This window comes from Vanacampus margaritifer, chromosome 12 (assembly GCF_051991255.1).
Source record: "Vanacampus margaritifer isolate UIUO_Vmar chromosome 12, RoL_Vmar_1.0, whole genome shotgun sequence".
NCBI lineage: Eukaryota > Metazoa > Chordata > Actinopteri > Syngnathiformes > Syngnathidae > Vanacampus > Vanacampus margaritifer.
The window spans coordinates 8,956,892-8,978,462 of NC_135443.1; the positions used below are offsets into that span (position 1 = coordinate 8,956,892).

Sequence of the window (21,571 nt, forward strand, 5' to 3'; positions counted from 1 at the left end):
GTTCATGTCCAGCACACCTGAAACTCAAAACCATTGGCTCTTAGGGCTTCAACTGTGTTTGCTAGACTGATGAAAGACAAAGTAGTTAGTCAACTGGAGCATTCTGTATGTTCTATGTGACATTTTCTGGGTTATGTATAAGAAGTGTTGCATCACCACCTTTATTGTCAAATCCACTTACACTACGGTACTGTTTATGCGAACAGATTAAAACATCCTGGTTATTTTGGAGGCTTGCTTCACACTGAATTTGATATTAAAGAACAATTTAGGCCGCTAATTAGCAACCCGCCAGGCTTCCCGTTTAAGTTGTAACAATTTAAGTGAATTTTTTTGCTGTGTATTTCTGTGTTGTGCGATGACAACACATATTCATTCATGTCAATTCAATTTGATATCAAGTTCAATGTTGTTCATTACCTCTGCGATTGGTTGCTGACTAGTCCAGGGGGTACACCCAATGTCAGCCGGGATAGACTCTAGCTCACTTACGATTTGGGACAAGCGCTAGCGAAAATATATAAATTGTTTGATTGGTTCAATATAGAATTCTAATTTAGTACTTAATAGTCGAAACTGTTACAGTTTGAGTAGTATATTGTCTTCCACGGTTTGCTTGTTAGGACCAGGTAAAAAAGTGGTTATCAAGGGGAAGGGCCAAAGTCAGGGCAAAAACATAAACTCTGTCCAGTGGCAAGTTGAATGTGAGTTCAAAATGTAGTTGCTCGTTTCATGTTTGTTTTTCACTCCTTAAAGCGAGTGAGACAAGCATGTTAAGTCTAAGGCACCAATTATAACCACAGAGGATAGACACATTAAAATAATTAAATGTAATATTTTCACATTTGGACCAACTCATCTACATCTTTTTTTTTTTGGGGGGGGGGGCGTATCGCATATCAGTTAGTCCAATATAAGCCCCACTATCCATTGACACACATAAAATTTGAAGCTGTATTTTGGACCATCAGCATATTCATTCACATATGTACATGATGCAAATATAGAGGGGGAAATTTGCCTATACCAGAAATTAGAATTAGTAGAGAAATCTTTATAGTCGACAACAAAATTGTGCTGGATTGGGGTATAGGGACATAAAGAAATTATTGTTTTTGGATCTGTATAAAGGTGCATGATTTTCTTGTTAAAGGAGCATTGGTCATGTTTTTACTCGTGACTGCCACCTCTGGCCTAAAACATCACTGCAGCCTCTGTGTAAAGCTCGTGCATGGCGCCACTCCACCCCTTTAAGAAACCGACGTGTCGGAGGTGAACACTCCACATTAAAGAAAAGATACAAGCTGACATGCTTTTGTTGAAAGGCAGGGTTTTTTTTGTACTCATCTGGGCATTAGTGGAGCATACATGATGTAAAAAAAAAAAAAAGCTTTAATATTACCTTTTTGAACTGCACAATGCACCTTTAACCTTATGAGGCTTTTTTTTTTTTTTTTTTTTTGCAATCTCAGTTGCTCCTCATCAATCTTGACGAATTGAGATGAGCGTGCCTAAAGAAGTTGAAGTTAATCTTTATCCAAATTGAGATCTTACAGCCTTGGCAGAGGTCTGTGATCAACTTTTTTTTCATCGCGAACAACGTCCTATACTATTTTGTCGAATCTTCAGTGAAGGTTTTCTCTGAGTGGTCTAGTATCTATTCACGTCTTTGCTAAAGAGGCTGAAGAGTGTGTAAGCTGAGTCGAAGGGTGCGGTGACTGGAGGACATGGTGCTGATTGATCCTGACAGCTTTATGAGGCTTTGTGACTACTGAGCAAACTGAGGGACATAATTATATTTGCTTAAGGACATACTGTGAGAGCAGGCCATTATATGTGTACTCATACTGTTAGTATGTCAAGTGAATGGTGCACATGTGACTATGAGAATAGCCGTTATCAGCAGCATAGTGTATTGGACTTTAGAGTGACGTTTACGTCTGCTTGCATACATAAAATTAGCTGTACATGTGTGAAGAGTACTGTGTCTCTGTTTTGCCATAATTTTGGGATAGAGAACAAGGGGTAGGATTAGAGTTATTCTACTTCTTCTTACTCCCTGTGATCTAAGACACCTAGAGATTATCTTTCTCTTTTTTTTTAAACCAATTTTTATACATTTGTTTTTTGTTTATATCTTCAATAAATCAATCATCAGTTAATACACAGGCAATCACGCCCTCACACAGAACAATAACAAGGTCTAAAAGACAGCAAAGAAATAAATTCTTACATTCTATATCCATAATTTAAAAATGTGCACGTCATTCTCTTTATATTGATTTAGTATGTAATTTATATTGATTTAGTATGTAAATATTCAATACGCAGCTGTAGTCATCAGAAGTATAACATACTGTATATAGTGTGGTAATGTTTGTTGTGAAGGTGAGTGCTACGGACATAGCAAGGAGGGAAAAAATTTAGATGATACAAACACAGTGAAGATAATGGACAAGTGTCAATATACTTTCATTTTTTTTTATTAACTGTTTTTTTGATAAAGGGACAAAATGGGTGTGTGAACAGGATTATGCAGACATCTGTCAGAAAACACAGACAGTGGTTTTCTTAATACAACTGAACAGGTACTACATATACAACAAAAATTGATAAAGAGCTTGATTTGTCAAATGACCATTGGCCACAAATACAAAATAACTGATATTATACTCTGACAAAAAAATATAAAATAAAATTAAATCAAAACAAGGATCCATCCCATGTCTCTGTTTTGAACAGAGCATATAGGTGATAATAAATAGCAACTCCCATTGTAAAAGATAAAGTTCAAGTTCAAGTTACAACAAACAGCTCTCAGAACAGGAATAGAAAAGGCTGATAACAAAATATTCCGCATTGCCATTTACAAAAATTCTTAACTTAAGCAGGCTTCTCCACGTCTCCCAGGTCAATTTTAAATATGCTTGGCATATGAATGTGTACCCAATTCTAAATAGAAAGCACCATTTTGTATTTGGCAATGAAAAATAAAACTGCAAAACATCGAATTATTTTTTAAACATTTTTATTTTTGACACTTTTTTTTGTACTGCTTGTACTGCATATGATTTATTTTTTTTTCTCTCTAGTTGTTGGAATGTTGTCAGGTAGGGTCAGAGAGACAGAAGCGCACAACAGAACAGGCCAATGTCAGCTTGTATTACTGCATACAAGAATGGCAGCAGGATGGAAGGAGGGTCGGAACCAAAAACCAAAGAAGATATGTACAACGACCTCTGTGGACAGGGAAAAGAGCAGCAGCCATCATATGACCTACAATGCCTCCCAATGCCACACGCTTTAGCTGATTTTTTGTATTAGGTTTTTCATTTTATCTCTTTAAACATACAAATAATTTGCACTATATTATCCTGCCAAATTAAAAAAATATACCGTGGCAGCTTGGGATTTTTTCCACTACCAAAAAGGTATGGTACCTTTAGAGAGAACAAGCAACAGTTAAAAATACGAGCCTCAATATAAATACTATAGTGCCTACTCTAAGTGAACATTGAATTCAAATACAGTTCTAGAAATACAGAAAAATCAACCATAAATGTGTTTAAGCATAGGAATTGACATGTATGTGCATTTTCCTATATTTTAAGTTCTTTATATATTCATATATAATCTTAGTCATTTCCCCAATGCAAATTGTATTTCAACCTGAAGAGTTGTGAAGAGCCAAGGCAAAATAAAATACAAAACCATCACAGATTTTTTTGTTTGTTTTTTTTTCTTTTCTATTTCATCATTTCATATATACTGTGATCGGAGTCTTGAACATTACCAAGACACTGAGGAAAAGAGAAACGACAACAAACTCAACAGCTTCCCTTAAAAGACAGTGAAATGTTATTTCCGAAAAAAAAATTATTTCCATACCAATAATTAATGGAACATTTATACAAAAATGTGAACAACAAGTTTTGTGTGTTTATCGTCCAGCCGACAAAGTCAGAGATTATCCAAGACAAAGATGGCAAGAATGAAACAATGCAGCTCTTCTCCAAAGTCATCCTTCAGGACTACAGTGCGCCAGTGGGCCCAGAGTCCTGTAGTGCTGTACATTAAATGTACAGACCTTGATGAAACACGGATTTTTCTTAGCCCAGTAGACACGTGGACAAAAGATAAAATGTAAAATGACAAGGGGGCGAAGATCAATTATTATTAAATTGCAGACTATTTTACTGTTTTTACAAGTGGGACCCCCCCCCCCCCTTTTTGCGTAAACTTTTAAACTTGCAATTTGAAACCGTGCACTTTCATGTCTTTTAGCTAACAATGTAGCATTTAGACTCAAGCCTGACCACTACTGCAAATGTGTGGAACAATGCAAGAGAGATGATGGTACTTCCAGGTTGAATGACAAGTGCTTGACTGGAAACAGCTTATAAAAGACCTCTCCTCTATTTTGCAAAGCAACAAAACATGTGCTCTCCATTAGCCTATGCACACTGATTAAATGATCACATTTCACTCTTTTTAAGAGCCGGTGTGTACTGATGGATTTCTTCTTACAGTTTGTTTTGCTGGAGATCATTGTTACAGACCCTGTTTTGAAGAAATGAAGAAATAATTGCCTCTAATCCCAATCAATCACACACACTGTATGTACTGTATATTCAAGTTTGCTGTAGCTTTCTTTCTGTCTAGCTTCAAGGTATTTCAATGCTCTCAAGTCTCTTTTGGAGGTCACATATTACTTAGCGTGTCGTTCCAAACACCACAAATGAAAGCAGCGTTGTAGGTTTGTGCTAACTCAGACAAATATCACTGGTATCCCTCAAGTTCAGGATTGTACATTACAGATGACCAATTTTTTTCCTTAAAAGTAGCTCCTGATCAGAAACAGAACTACACATATTCAGATATCCACAACACTGGTCGTACCATGCTCCTTATAAAATCCACATATGAAGATAAGCCCATTGAACATGTACTAGGTAGCTAAATGGTAATTAACTAGAAAGTGAATCTTTGATTATGAGGTGTCACAGTTCAGTGGGGCAGGCAGGTGCTTGATGCAAGGACCTTTTCTTGGTGGTTTCAACAGCCTAGTGTGGCCCCCAAACTTATTCCAGATAAGATTATGGCCAATGTAGTCTTAAAATATCAAAGGCACTCTTTCTTACTTTACCAAATGATAGTACAATTTTAAGTCTTTGCACACCCTTGTGTTATTGAAATTTGACCGTCATTACTATTTATTTTTACTCTTCAAACCTATGAAGTATTTTTTTTTTCAACCCTGTGTGAACATGGCATCTTTTACAAAGATCCGGATAAGTGCATTTCCAGGGATTCCAGAAGTGAGTCATTTTCCATGTAACAACACAAAACTGTACATGATATGTGTTACAGGGTATATGCAGCATGGGTATACTGTATCTTTCTTGTCTTTTCTCTTTTTGAAGAATAAAAAGAAAAAAAACATAACAAGAGAAAAAACAGCAACACATTTACTAAACAAGTAACCAACCAGGGACAAGTTCTTTTCTTTTTTCATTTCTTTTTTTTTGTTTTGTTTTTGATTAACAAAAACATACTATGCATGCTGACAAATTCTTAAAAATGAAAACGGAAAATTCCAAAAATAAAATAGTACGCAACATGTAATTTATTGCACAAGAAAAAGGCTCGAAGTTTTGCCTCAATGCAAGAATATTGCCCCGATACAGATCATGCATTCAATGGGTAATGAACACGGGGTGTGCTGGTGCAGAGCACATGGTCTTCTTAACTTTCCACCAGCCTGATGAAAGTGGAGTTTTGGGGCCGGGGCAAAAAACTGCAAGAGTCTTGGAATAAACAGGGAGCTAATGGCAGACAGCTGCGGGGAAAAGGTCCCATTGTTCGGCCTTCTACTCTGACTTTATTTCGGTACTCAGAGGACGGTCACTGTGCCATTTTTTCATGTGTTTCTCCAAGGTGCTATAGACACTGAAGGGCATCTGACAGATTTCACACTTGTACACATCCTTGCCCACTTGACCGTGGGTCTTCATGTGACGAGTAAGTTTGGAGCTCTGGGCACAAGCGTAATTGCACAGGTCACACTTGTATGGCCTCTCCCCTGTATGGCTGCGCCGATGCACAGTCAGATTACTACAGTTCTTGAATATCTTGCCACAGTACTCGCAAGTGTCACTCCTTCGACCGTCCTTGGAGCTGGGCCGCCCAGGACCGCCGAGATGAGGTGTGCTGCCCCCACTTCCCGTCCCACTACGACCTGACATCCCACCGTCGAGTTCCCCCGGGGGAGTGGAGAATCGCAGACTGCCGTTCTCTGAGGAATGCTCGGACGAAGAGGCGAAGGGCGATTGTCTGGAGTCCCCAAAATTCAGAAAAGGATCCTTGAGCTGTCTCGATGCAGCATAGCCGGCAAGCCACTGCGAATAGACATTGTCCGTGTTGGGGATTGTGGGAGTGGGCAGGTCAAATTCTTTTTCCAGCTTGATGCGTTTGGAAAAAGGACTGAGTGGACTTGGGCTACCCAAAAGCAGTTTTTTAGAAAGGCAGGCAGAGGCGGATTCGTTAGGGGATGCTCCGCGTCCGTTGACAGTTGAGAGTGAGCCCTCCTCGCCACGATTTGATTCCGGCACTGAGTTAGAATCGCACATCTCCCGATTTTGTGAATGTCCTCTGTTAAGGTGGTGGTGGAGGTGGTTCTCCTGGGCGATTGCGTTTCTTTTGTGTGCATTGAGGGCTTCGCTGAAATGCTGCATGCTGGCGGCAAGGCCCATTCCCTGCATTACCTCTGGGAGTGAACGAGGAATGGACCCCTCATCAGTCATCCCTCCCAGTCGGGTTCCGATACCTCCATTGTTTTCATGCTGACGTGCGGCTTCAAGGTTCAAGCCAAAGTGGTAGCTGTTGTTTCGCCGAGCAGCCCTCTCTCCATTCTGCACCTCCTCCTCCTCTCCTTCTTCTTCCTCCTCCTCCTCCTCTTCCTCCTCCTCCTCTTCTTCTTCTTCTTCCTCCTCCTCTTCCTCTCCATTCTCACGTAGCATTCTGTTGTTTTCACATTTGAGCTTGGCCACCACCGACTTAAGGGCATTGCTGGCACTGCCCAAGTGTTCACTGGTGCCAGGCTCTGGAGAGGAGGCAGTTGAAAGTCCGTCTTCTGACTTGCCTGTGTTTGGCGAGGAGGATTTGTGCATGTGAGTTTTCATATGGCGCTTCAATTTACTTGCCTGCGTGCAGGCATGGTCACACAAATGGCATTTGTACGGCTTTTCTCCTGTGTGGCTGCGCCGGTGCACTATTAGATTACTCTGAAACTTGAAGGCTTTGCCACAAAACTCGCAACACTTGGATTTCATCGGCGTGTTGGAGGAGGGTGTTGCCCCTGCGGAGGGAAGAGGAGTGGTTGGAGTGGTCTGGGAGCCCACAGGGGACTGCATGGAGCCTGGCAGCGGCGGTGGGGTTGCAAGATACGGAGTTTTGTTGCCACCTCCACCTCCCGTTCCTATGCTTCCCACACTTGTTTGGAATGGCTGGAGTAAGCGCTGCATGGGGCCAGGCCGGCTGGGGGATAGAGGAGGAGTGGACCCTGAGGTGTTACCCGCCAGCTCCCGTAACCGCCGTGAGAAGTCCATTGTCGGAGGGGGCTCCATGGGAAGAGGAGGATTGAGGCGCAGCACCCTGTCAAAGGCACTCGGGTGGTGGGCTGCCAGCGCCAGTTCCTCTGGGCTCAGGTGGTGGGGGTCCAGGTGGTTCCTTGGAGGGGGGCTGAAGATAGGTGGCGTGGGAGGAAAACGCTGATGATGGAGCCCACCAAGAACCCCAAGTGTACTTCCTGCTCCCACACTGTCCCTTCCCCCTGAGCCTGAGCCTGGGATTCGGAGGAGATTGAAAGGGCTTGCATCAGGAGGCAGATGGAGGCCGTGGAGGGGAGGGTGCGAAGGACAATCTGCGCCCCCGCCCAGGGAGGAAGGCCCGCCCATTCGTGGGGTGAGAGGACAGCCATGTTCACTCTCCAGGTAGATACGGAAACCGTGGGAGTTCTGGGCGTGCTGCAGCAGAAACCAGGCACTGCCGTATGACTGCTTACAAGTAGTGCATGTGTAGGTTGTCGGTTCTTCTTTGCCTATAGTGACAGAAAAAAAGAACATGTCAGATTTGATCTTCAATAAAAGTATATTTACATTTATTGACTCCGTAGAAAAAACTTTGGTTTTAAACCTCCAGTTCTGTTGGTTCTTCACCATCAAAGCTATCACTGTATAGAGACGATTATTATTTTGTCCATGAATAACTAAGACTTGGCTGAACCAATCAGTTTTTGAAACCTTAGGCTTAAATGTTACAGCTATTAAGAGCAGTTGGCACATGGTGTTGCAGACTTTGCAAATACAACAGTACCTCTTATTGAGGTCATGCCCCACATGAGTTACATGTGAGAATATACTGTGCATGTTTTTTTCAGTGTGTGTTGTTCTTCTCCCAGACTTTTCTGGAACAAAATGTTTCCCTTTGGAATAAATGTTAGTCCTCTGATGTCAGCAGCAGAACAAAGAAAGCGCTATCCTGGCGGACCACCTCTTTCTCTTCCCATTGAGCCACCAAAACAGTGTGTTGTTCACAAACACTCATAGCCAACAATAATTACACCAACATATGCATGAGGGGGAAATGTAGCATTATTCATGATATTAATGAAATGCTAAAGATATCTGTGTGCATCTTGCCATTGAAATGAGATATTTCAGATCACAAACAATTGAAAATACTGAAAAGTTAACTGGTACGTAATACAGTTATGTTACGTTTTCAGACTGACTCAATTATAAATACAGCAAAAGAGTTTGCCCCTATAATCTCCACGGTATGTTTCCATACAGAGTTACTCTAATTTAATATTCACTGTGTGCACATGTTTACATTATATGGGAGCGCCTCAATAAATTCAAATATTTTACAACAATGTAGGCATTTCAATACAGAAGTTCAATTTAAAAAATGAAACTCTTTGTATAGATTTATTAAACCGATAAGAAAATAATAGGCAGGAAGCCAATTGCAATCAAATATCTACAGTGACAATCATTCAAACCTAATTTTCTTGACAGTGAATTGTGAGTTTTCATTCACTGTAAGCTTTAATCACGGAAATATTCTTTTTTTTTAAATGGTGGTCTGAATTGCTCAATTAAATGACATTTTCCGATGTATTCCGATGCAATGCACCTGTTCTGCACTTTCCATGTTCACATTCCAAAGAAACTAGATAAGCCAGGATTCAACTGGATATGAGTAAGTTGACCACAATTTATGTTCCTGCAGCAGAAATTACCTAATAATAGTGAGACAGGATGAGATGAACATGCAACAAAAACATTGACTTTAATTGGCCTCATCAATAATAACCTTTTGTGCCACCTACGTTATCATGCACATATAATCTAATTACGGACACGGCCGGACAGACATCAGTTTTATTAAAAATGTTGGCAACAAACAAGACCAGGTACTGCCATTTAGATGATTTTAAATATAAATCAATGTGACTAATCAACTAAGTTATATTCTTCTTAACTAACTACGAGTCAGAATTCTAATCTTAATTTATTTAAAATAGGGATCCAATTCGCGGAGATAAACTGTGCATTACTCCTTAATAGCATAAAAGCTCATATTATATTTTATTGTGTGTCTCCCATACCTTTATTGAGTCAAAGCACTTTTTTTTTTTTTACATAAGAATCATCATGCAGCGAACACAAACCTATTATGCTGTTGTATGCAACAACTGTCTGCACAGGTTAATGGTAGCTTCAGCCATCTAGTGGAAGAGCCTTAACAGTTCCGCCTGTCACTATATGTCGCTGGCATGGTTAGCTGAACAGAGATTTGCGATGAATACATAATTGAAATTGGATAATTTCCCATGGTGCACACACACCACTGTTCCATGGCACAGTGGTTGGGAACACTGGCTTTACGACACATTCGATAACTGGAACACATTGTGCAGATTTAAGTCTGGGATTGATAATGATATTAATCATAATCAATGTATATGACTGATGCGTATAGTAAGAATCGACGGGTTACTAATAAGCCATGGCTTCTACCCGTCAGCATTTCTTTCGAATGTCAATGTTGCAAATGATATTATGTGATCGATGTAACCTGTAATAATGTGTCCGAAAGGTAAAAAAATGAATAAAACAAAACAAAACACACTTTGCAAAAAACTGCTTGGAAAACAGTGTAATAATCAGCTTTTAGACATTACACTGATAACCTTATTTTAAAAGATACAAAGAGCACAAATACAAATGCAAAGACGACATGTATGGATAGTAAACAATTGCTGTGTGCAGTTGTAAAATATGTGTTAAATTATGTGTACAGAGTGGCACATTCTGTCTTTTTGTTTCACTGAAATGCATCTCCTTTTTTGCCAGTCTCTCCTTTCCAACACACAGTTGTCCCACATGACCAGAACAGGGGCTGCTAAATTATGGATCATTAAAATCGGCACAAATTACCACTAATGTGGCCACCTGCATCAGATTTAACCTCTGAATATCATTTGCATTATCAAGACTAGGGATGGTTAATTTTATTCAATCATTCATTTTTCCTCTTGATGAACCGGTCAGTCCATTTATTAATTTAGTCAATTCTATTTTGGTGATGCAGGAATTGGATGATGTGGCGGTCTGACTCCTGCGGGTTAGATTTGATGCATTTTTCAACAACATAAGTGTTACTGCCAAGAATAAAAAAATAAATAAATGAATAAATCTGGCTGCAAAACATTCAACAAACAGATTTGCTCCACTTAAAATGCTATATTTGCCCTCAAAACCATTTTGCCTTATAACTTCCATTGATAATAATAATAATAAAAGAAAAGTATATAAAACATCAGAGCAATCAAGGTTTTTTGTTTGTTTGTTTGTTTGTTTTTGTAATTACGGAGCAATAGTTGGAATCCGAAATCATGAGTGTGTGCAGCACCATGGTTGCATAAGATTAATTTCCAACGTGTTAACAAAATATAATACTAATAAAAATTAAGTGAACAGAGTTTTTCTCTCAACTCATATATTCCTTATACACTGCTAGGTACGACTTGTTCATGCACAGAGTGAAACTGTAAGGTTAATGGATTTTAGAGTAGGCGACTGCTCCACTCTGTCTCTCTGTAATATACTCCCATCAACCACTTCATTAGGAAAACTCTCTGCCAGTCTGAGGTAGAAAAATTAAGTGAGGAAGTGGAATGGAGACAGAAAGATGAAGGCAAGGGGATCGAGGTGAGAAAGGTGAAGTAATACTTTCATTTAATATGAATGCAGAGACGACAAACATCCTATAACTAGTTAGCTGGAGTGCAGCAGGTGTATTAGCGGTTGAAAGAGGAAGGAGAGGGAAGATGTGGACGGGGATGATTGTGTGGGATTCTTTACTCCAAGCTAAATGTCAAAAGCTCCTGGTGAGACTCTGGAGAACAGACACTCTCAGTTTCACAAATGTCCTAACACTCAATACCAGCCATGCTACAGTGACCAGCTCAGGCATTACACTCTATTAAACCAAGGGCATTGCCTGGGCACTTAAGTGGTGCTGCATGGGAGAGGGAGGAAAGGTGGGAGATCAAGGCGGCTTCGCTTGTGTTACCCCCTCTCTGTGTGAGGAGAGAGAGAGAGAGTGAGAGAGAGAGAGAGAGAGAGAGAGAGAGAGAGAGAGAGAGAGAGAGAGAGAGAGAGAGAGAGAGAGAGAGAGAGAGAGAGAGAGAGAGAGAGAGAGAGAGAGAGAGACTTAATACCTGACTGACAGTGGCAGTACAAATGTTTTTATTGTTAATATTTGTGTACTTCAATCGACGCAAAATAAAGCCAAAATTGTTATTTCAAATGATCTTTGGACTGTACCACAAACTGCCCGTTCTTTGAAATGGCTGACTTCAGTCATCCTGTCCTATAAATGAGCTGGATTGCCATCATTAAATCTTGTTAAGAACATCCTTCAGAGAAATACTGATGCCAAGTGTTTGCCACCTTTTAAGTTATACTGTCTATCTTTTTTTTTTGACTGACACAAATTTGATAAATTTCTACAAATTTGTTTTTTCTCCGTTGTTGAGTCTTCTGCCTAGATATATTTAATTTACTTATTTCTTCAGTAGAACTTTTATCTGTGGATGTGTCTTTGTAAGTGCTATCGCAATTTCTGCTCATGTCATCATGTCGAAAGGACCTCGTCTGTTTCCACATCAATGGGCAAGTGTCTGGGGTTGAACTCAATGTGTATTGGATGATATGCTGTAAAAGTGTAAAAAGTATTATCTACTTCCGGCTGTCGTCATGTGTATTGAACTCAGGCTGTTTTCTGAGGGTTTTTCAAGATAGTATAAGAATGCTGTGAGTCCGCTGTAACTACACACTTGCGAGAGGAACTGCAGCCATTTGTCTGTAAACTTGCTTGTGTCCAGAATATTCTGTAAAATAAATCCTTCGAAGGACCTGTTCACCGATCTCCAGTCTGTATTCAGAAAATCAACATTCTCTCTACCCGAACAACAACGAACACACAGAAGACAAACATAGTCTTCTAACACCGTTTACAAGATCTTTTTGTGGAGTCTTTTCATTCTGTGTCTTCCATCTGAACCCTTTGCTTCTCCTCTTTCAACCCGTCAGTGTTCTTTGCAGGTGTCCTTGGCTGAGTCCACCTCTAGGTGAGACGGTAGTAACTGACATGATGGAACATCACTAAAACAGGATTAAGAACATATACTGGGAGGGAGGGACAATGACTCTTGTAAAATTTGGGATTTAAATCTGAGCCTCAGCATTTTTTTACTGCTTATACGAGGATTACTAGTAACCTTTCATCACCTCACTTTTGACCTTAAAGAAATTTTAAGACATCGAATTTATTGCTGGTAATGAACAGTCAAGTTATTGTATTCTCCTTTTGATCAATGAGTCCCATTTAGTAGTTACTTGACTTTATCACTGCAATTTTGTGAAGAGCCTGTCAAAATGATTATGAGTGCTTCTTTACCTGTATTTAAAAACAATAAAAGTGTTGATTAAACTTAAAAATGTCTGTTGGTCAAGTTCAAACCAGTTCTGTTCCAAAAGTGTGAACATGTTATTGAGAAAAATATTTGAGCATGTTGATGTGGCTTTCTGTTAATTTATGGCATCTGTTCCTCAAAATCGCAGACATTTTTCTCATTTCAAGCCAAATTCCAGCAATGATTTATCCAGCCAACAAATTCCTCCTTTTTCGTCACTTAATCAACCGCAAACAATTGCGCCGAAAAAATAGTCGGCCGGTGTCATCTCAGCATTCAACTGACTTATATGAAGAAAGGCCCCATGCAGATTTTTATTTTCTAGAGCCTAGCACCAAAGTTTAAATCCATAAAGAAAAGCAAGTTAGATACTGTAATGTCTTGAATACATATCAATTTGTCCGACAGCAACAAACCATGGCCTTAAATTACTTTCAAACCTCTCTCGCCTTGTGAGCACAAAAATATCAATATCGTCTGTCCGTGTGTATGTGTGTTTGTGGAATATATCAATACCTTCTGTCTCTGTGTTTGGAACCCCTGCCGGGCTACAGACTGTGGCATCCGCAACTCTCTCACTTGTAATCGAGTGTGTGTGTGTGTGTGTTTTTTTTGTTTTTGTTTTTTCCCTTCATGTCACACACATACAGTACAAACTATGTCACTCATACAGTAATGCATCTTGTAAAGGCTGTTCTAATGACAAAGCCTGCACCTTTAAACTGTGTTTATACACGTAATTAAATGGAGGTGACCTTTGCAAAAGCATCCAAGTGCGCTGTGGCAGTATGCTTGTCGTTGTGTACAAGTGAGTGCGCGTGTCCATGTGGAAGGCCGGCACCCCTGATCGCAGTGACAGCCTCCACTTAACCCGAAACCACCATAGTGAAATTACAGAGCAGCCAAATTACAGCACTTATGTGAGCACAGAGAGGGAGAGAGAGAGAGAGAGGGAGACGGGAGGGAGGGATTGAAAGACAGAAGGTGGTCCTCAATGTGTCTGTGCTTGTGTTGGAAGCTTCTGAACTTGGTTACACAAGAGTCGGTCTTGAGTCGACGCGCCCACGCGCACACACAAAGCCGGGCCTGCATGTGTGGCCCCCATCCCAGGATGCAAACTATCGCTTTCAACTCTTGATCTCTTGCCGTTTCATCAGATTTAATTCGATCGGTCCGAGTTGGTTTGGATTTTACTGAGGGCTGAATAATTTAGGCTTTTGATTGATTGCACACAGCTGACTCTGTTTGACATGCAGGACTTGTACTTGGAGAAGGAAAATGAACAGGAGGTAGTTAGGTGTTTAGTTATGTGTCCACTACTGCATATTTAAATGATAAATACACATCAATGCACAACTTCTATCAATGGGATTCTTATTTGTAAAAACTAGCGAGGGGTGTCAAAATAGTGTGTTAATTTTGAGTTAAAGTTCCTTTAACGTCACTCGTTTTTTTTTAAACAATTTTTAAATAATTTATTGTAATTAACTACAATTTCTGTACAATTACTTGATAAGCCTGTAGTGTGGGAATTCCAGTAGCAGACACGTCCACGTCAAAATATAGCAGTAATAAATTTCATAATAATGCATATATTTGTGGAGTCTGGGGTCAAGTTGTATATTAACATTTTAAAAATGTGCAGAATCTCGCATGTTATTCCATATTAAAGAATAGATAGCTCTTAATATGAAAAGAAAAATGCACAGAGCTGTCACCAACATCTTACAAATGTATTTATGCCATGTAGTGGCAGAAAAACGACCTCAACACAAATCAATATCACATGCCATTGTTTCCAGTAGAGTTAATCGTTTTGATTTTAGCTCAATTTGATGAATTATTATGAAATTACTGTATAAATGACTAAAAGATGCAGCCCTATTTTTGTTAGTTTAACATTATTTTCCACTTCTGTGTCAACAAGAGAATGAAAACTTAGGGAGAAAAAATTATTGTACATTTTATTGTACATTTATATATATATACAGATATAAAATGTGCGATTAATCGTGAGTTAACTATTGAAGTCATGCGATTAATTGCGATTAAAAAAAAAATTATCACCTGCCAACCCTAGTAAAACTACATTCTTTTTTTTTTTTTGAAAGATCCGTAGCCAAAATGCACTTGCCACACAATCGCATGGGAGTGCGCTGAGATTTTCATTACTTGCCATAAGTGGGAGAAGAAATTTGGTGGTCACAAATGACACACATGCACGGGCTCGTATTGAACGATCTGCAGAGACCTGCAACAGCTGCCAAGCACGACAATTCAGTCATCAGTGTGAATGTGTGTGTCTGTCTTTGTGTGCGTGTGTGCTTTGTGCGTGCTGCAGTGACCGCGCTAGGAGATCACTCTGAGCCGAGCAAACACCTCAGCTGGACGGAGGCCCACACACAAACACGCACAGCACTTTGCTTCCTCTCCTCATCTAATCCCTCCTCCGCCCACTTGACTTCATCCCTCCATCTGTCCGTCAACACTGCATACAGGTGGCTGTCTTCTCACTCGCTGTAGTCTCACACTGAATTCAGTTGTCCGTGCCGTTGTTCTCATCCATGCCCTCCCCGGCCTTTAATCCATTAACAAGTTTAACTTCTTATTACCTTAATGTTATGATTTCACAGCAATGCAAAGGAAAGGAAGAATCATAAAAATCCAAAAGTGCTAGTCTTACATATTGTAACCCCCCAATGTTTATTGTAACTTCAAGACAAGTTGCAATCTACGGAAGCATGGAAATGCCAATGTGGAGTAAACATTTGTATATTCATGTTTAAATGTACTTGCAAAATGCGTTTAATTATATTTGCAAATAGGTTTGAATGTAATTGCAAATTGAATGTCCTTGCAAATATGTTTAAACGTGTTTAAATACTTTCAAACGTACTTGTAGGCTAAATGCTAAAATAATTCAATTTTATATGATTTATTATTTTGTCTGCAGTGCATGATTTTCATTTGGTATTTTCTTCCAATGATGAGACAGAGTATTGATTTGCATGTTATTTTTTTTGTTTTTTTATTTATTTATATATACACATTTTAGATTTTGCCTACAGTATACCAATGCATTAAAACATGTAAAATTAAAAAAATAAAATGAAAATAAACTAAAAAATGTAAGTAAGCAAACATTGTTTATTCTTCAGTTTTGTGATTTGATCATTTTTACGATGACTTGTGCATGTGCATACCCAGTGGCATTATGGGAAAAAATGCCAAATGTCACTCATCCACTGCAGATATCATAATAATGATTTAAAAAAATATATGAATAAACAATGTTTATTTATCTAATTTTTTAACGTACTGATATAATGTGGGCCAAATGGTCAAAAAAACTTTTTGTTTTGTTTTTTCACTTGCGCATGTGCAAGTCAATGGTATTGCTATGCTTTTAGCATTTAGCCTAAAAATACGTTTAAACATATTTAAATGTGTGGAAACATTTTGCAAATATGTTCTAATATGTTTGCCGGCCAAAAATGTTTTCTCCACATTGGCACTTCTGTAGCAATCCACCTCTCAAAATTGCACAAATATATCAACAAAAGGCTACTATATTTAGAATTTGCATTAGTACAAGACTTAGCATGAAGACTTTCCAAACGGTTTTGGTGTCTGTGGGGATTTGTGACCATTCATCCAGAAGAACATTTGTAAGAGCAGAGGTCAGTGATGTTGGTTAATGGAGCCTGGCTCACAACCTCTGTAAAATTAAATGTTTGATAACGTTGGGGTGAGGACTCTAAAGCTTTCCTCACCAAACTTCTCCAATCACTTCTTTTACGAAATTTGCTTTGTGCTTTGGACATAGAATTGTCCAAACGGATCTTCATAGAACAATGAATGAATAAATTTTTCTCAATACTTAACTCCATCCAGCGTTTTGATTGCATGAATACAGAAAATCAATCTCATCTTTCTTTTTATGTCTATTTGCTCTGTCGTTTTCTTCCGGTCATCCCTCCATTCTCCCAGGTGGGAAGCACTCAGTGCCGATCTCTTTAATTGTGTTCATTCAAGGCCAATCGATGGAGGGCATATTTAATACAAATTTATGACTGCATGCCATCAGCAATAAAAAAAAAGCCTTTGCCTTGCAACACAGCTCTAGCTTGTGGTGACAGAGTGAATGAGAAGAGAGGGGGAGGAAGGAGAGGAAATATGTGCCATCCTGCTTTTAACACAAACAGCCTCCCACAGTCTCACTGTCGACCTTGGAGAGATACAGTTTAGGTTGCAGCAAAAACATTCACATTCAAGATACCCTCCCGCACCCTTGCCCCACTACTTTCAGATGGGGCCACAACTACAAGTGGGTTTCGGGTGTATTTTGAAAAAAAAAAACAAATTAAGCATTTTATTGTAGCAATCATTTTCCAAATGGGCTTCAAGTTGCACTCTGAGAATAATTCATTAGAAATGATTGTTATGTTAAGGATATAGAGTGATTTTAGGGGGGTGAGGTACAACTTCCTGATCATTTTAATCAGACTTGGCTTGTAAAATCAATGGTCATGCTGACCCCAACAATCAGCCAATAAGCATGGACACATCTCATGTTATAAGATGTTTTTAGATTTTTTTAGATTTTTTTTAGATTTTTTTTTTAGATTTTTTTTTTGATTTTTTTAGATTTTTATTTTTTTTTTAGATTGTATTTAGCACTTACAGTATGTCATCGGTGTTAATACGCCTGAGACTCAGTCATTTTAATTTCACATGCATTAAAACATGTTTGATTACACTTTCATATTCCTGCGCACAAGGTGTGTGCACGTTACACGGGGGAAAAAAAGAAAAAAAGATATTGGATCCACAGAGAAAACTGCAAGCAGAGTCTGTGTCCGCTGTGTTCCTGCAAAGACGAAAAATTAGTGCTGAAGCCCATATCTGACTTGAGCTTTCAAGAAGCAGGCCGAGCTAGCGCCCCTGCGATCCTGACTATGGTTTGGAGCTACAACCAGAACGTCGAACACATGGATCAAGTTTACAAAAGGTCATTTAAATGCTTGAAGATAGCCAGCATGACCAGAGTTTATGACTAATTCATATAAACGGATGTTAAATGTTGTGACAAGTCTGCCTGATAACATAGTCACATATTTACTCTCTTATGTCTTTTTGGCACTTTTCTGCTTTTCTTAGAGATGTTCGATACCACTTTTTTCGCCCGGACCATACGAGTATGAGGACACTGTTCCCTCGCTATAATGCGGTTCACTTTTAGCGGTCTCACAGTTTTTGGGGATTTTTTGGGTGCAGTTTTGCATGCTTTTTTTTTTACAATAATGTACCAATTTTCCAAAAAAATATGAAGGTTTGAACATTGGGAATGTTTGAACTAGAGAGAAATGTGAGAAAATGTAAATGCCTTGATGAGAAAAGTGGATAAACAGCCTTAAAACATTTATAATAGATAAAAAAAAACATAAAGCTAACTATTTCGCGGATTTCATTTATTGCGAGTATTTTTTTTTAACCTAACCCCAGAGAAAAACGAGGGAACACTGTACTCAACTCTTGAATATTCACCAATACCACTTCTACTTTTAATGAATAAAAATTCCCCCAAAATACCATCCATGACAGATCATTCTGAAGAAAGACCCAATATAGTATTTTTCCTTAAAATCACATTTAAGTTTACATGAAAAGTGTTTAGTAATGTATTGTATCATAATAATTTGCTTTTGATTATTTGACATATAGTTAGATATAAACATGCAATTACAGAGTCCCACCTCTGGTATTTATGTATCCGTTTCCTGTTGAAAATGCACATACATCGCCTTTTGTATTGCATTTCTTCAGATTATAGTATATAACTTTATTTTATTTATTTTTTATTTTTTTTTTTATATGGAACAAAGCAACTGTGTGATATAATTTCAGAGACTTGCTGCCTTCTCAGATAATCTAACTATATTTTATTTTTTATTTTTTTATTTATATGGAACAAAGCAACTGTGTGATATAATTTCAGTGACTTTGCTGCCTTCTCAGATAATATTTATTGCCACCAAGTTGTCTGAGGTAAGCCTACGTTCTTTAGCAGACTCACATCAACATCAAGCATCGTCGTGACGAGATGAAGCGCGAAGACCGACTCCCCTCCGGCAATCCTTCCCTACCTTGTCTACTTAATAAACACTGTAGGCTTCATTCATTAGAGCTGCAGTCACTACACCCCGAGAGCCCGATCGATCCCCCAGACGTATTATATAGAACGGGGGAAAAACTGAAAGTAGGCGGGGCAGGTAAAAGCAAGCAAGACAGGCAGAATATATGGCTGTGTTAATATGAAATGAACAGTAGTTTACCTGCCTCTTTAACTGCGTACTCATGTGTGTGCGTGTGCGAGGAGACCGGGACGGCTCTCGCAGAGTAAAGCCCAAGCACTCACTGCCAAAAGAAATCTCTTTCCCTCCAAGAGAAACAGGGTGTGCAACATTAGAGCCACAGCCAAGATGATGGAGACAGGTTTTTGGTTTGTGTGAAATTTCTAGAGTAGACAGATGTATTTGACAGACATCAAGCGATAATCCTGCAGAACTTTTTTTTTTTTTCTTATTTTGCTTCACGATTAATTTGACCATATAGGCTAGGGGATATACTTCGTGTGTGTGCGTAACAGCCTGCTACTGCCTTAAAAGTATATGTGACACTCTTTTATTGGATGAGGGGAAGAAAAACGGATCATCACTTCAAACCCAGCGGCAACAGTTGTTCCATGTGGCATAACAAAACTGAAAACACATGGTCCTTTGTGATGTTATATAATTTTTTTTTTTTTTTCAAATATCACTTCAGGAGCTCAAATCTTCATTTTCTGATTTCGTACTGTAGTCCATGTGGACTCTCCGAGGAGGTTGTTAGTTCTACTTGTCAGATAACAGAGAATAGTCAAATGCACACATGCACGCATACATGCACGCACATACTCAACCAAATACAAAATAAAATTTAAAAAAAATAGATTTTTTTTTTTAAAATATAAAAAAAAGAGAGAGAGCAATGATGATGACATGTCAAATCCATAAAATTACCGAATGAACAATACTGAGCTCTGCAGGAAAAAAAAGAAAAGAAAAGAGAATAGTCAAATGGAATAATCAGTTTTCTCACGATTGTGAATCCTCGATTTACTTTGACGTGTATCCAAAAACAAATCATTGACCGTCTTAAGTAAGTGAGTAATTTATTTGAGTGTAGAATTTCTGCCTGGCATGAATAAGTCTCGATACATCAACAATTCAAACAAATTTTCAACATACATTCACCAGTAAAAAAAAAGTCTGACGTAGAGCGAAATGAACTTTGTGTTTGTGGTGAAGAAAAATTGTTTCTGTGCTTTTGGAGGGCTGACGTCTAGCAGAGCATATGGTATAGACGGTTTGGGAGTGACAAAATGCTCGTGATGGATGTGAAAGGCTCTTCTGTTGGTGTGTGAAGCCGCATTACTTCTGCACACACACTGAACTACACGCCCGGACACCAGCAGAGAACAAAAAGGCTCGTAAATAATTTAGAAGTGAGAACAGCAATAAGACGAAAAACACAGTATGATAGATATTTTAACAGCTGTACGGATATCTTCAATTTCCAGGTAAAATAATGTAGCATGTCAAATACTTGCGTCTGCAGGCATGTGGTAAGGTGTGTGTGCGCGCGTGCGTGCGAGCGCGTGTGTCCAAAGATGCTCCATTAGTGATTTTGGGAAGTGGTGTGGAGGGGCCTGGCATTCCCATCAGGCCCAGTATGGCTTAAGTGCTGCACCACATACTTCTAAACCCCAACTAACCCCACCCTCGTGGGCACTGCCTGCATTCGGCCTCTCCCCACCCCTCAATCCCACCTAAGACGACCTTACAGCGCATCTGTCAGCTGGTTTCCAAAATGCCTCACACACACACACACACACACACACACACACACACACACACACACACACTCATGGTCCACTAATGACCAAACCCAAACAGCTCCCAAACAACTCTGAAAAGCTATTAGGAGAGGGCTTTTTGACAAGGAAGTGATTTTTTTTTATACGCCATTAAAAGCCATGGATAAAATGTGTGTTCGCGTAAATACAGCCACAGGTCAGAAGTAGCGCCAAACAGAGATAATTGAGAAACCAGACTTCCCCCTGAGATAAAGGTAGAGCAGTATCCACGTCTGGCTTTATCAAACTGTAGCACATGTAGAATACATTTCCAAGGAATGTGCTTTCTTTTGCTGTGAGTTACATCTTTTTAATGTTTTCTTTTTTTTTCTGTGGCTTGTAAGTCAAAACTTTGAATGAATCCAAATGAATACAGTTGAGTGTCCATTTTGTTTGTTGGTCAAAATGTTGAAGATGTTTTACTGATTTTTGGTGCTGTGTCAGAAAAAGTAGAATAGATGACACTCATACTAATAATTTTTTTTTTGCTATGTCGGAATTATTGCAATGAAACAGCAAAGTCGGTTGTGGCCTAGAACTTTACAACAGTATGTAAGATACTACAT

General features: G+C 39.0%; 1 protein-coding gene across 2 annotated transcripts in view; it reads right to left on the bottom strand.

Annotated features, from left to right (window-relative positions):
* Positions 1 to 2,467: 2,467 nt before the first annotated feature.
* bcl11aa (BCL11 transcription factor A a) overlaps positions 2,468 to 21,571 on the bottom strand; it is a 50,165-nt gene continuing 31,061 nt past the window's right edge. For both annotated transcript variants that reach the window (XM_077582518.1, XM_077582517.1), the window contains exon 3: positions 2,468 to 8,098. In XM_077582518.1, the coding sequence (XP_077438644.1) occupies positions 5,871 to 8,098 (2,228 nt within the window). In that variant the 3' untranslated portion in view covers positions 2,468 to 5,870. The remainder of the gene's footprint in view (positions 8,099 to 21,571) is intronic.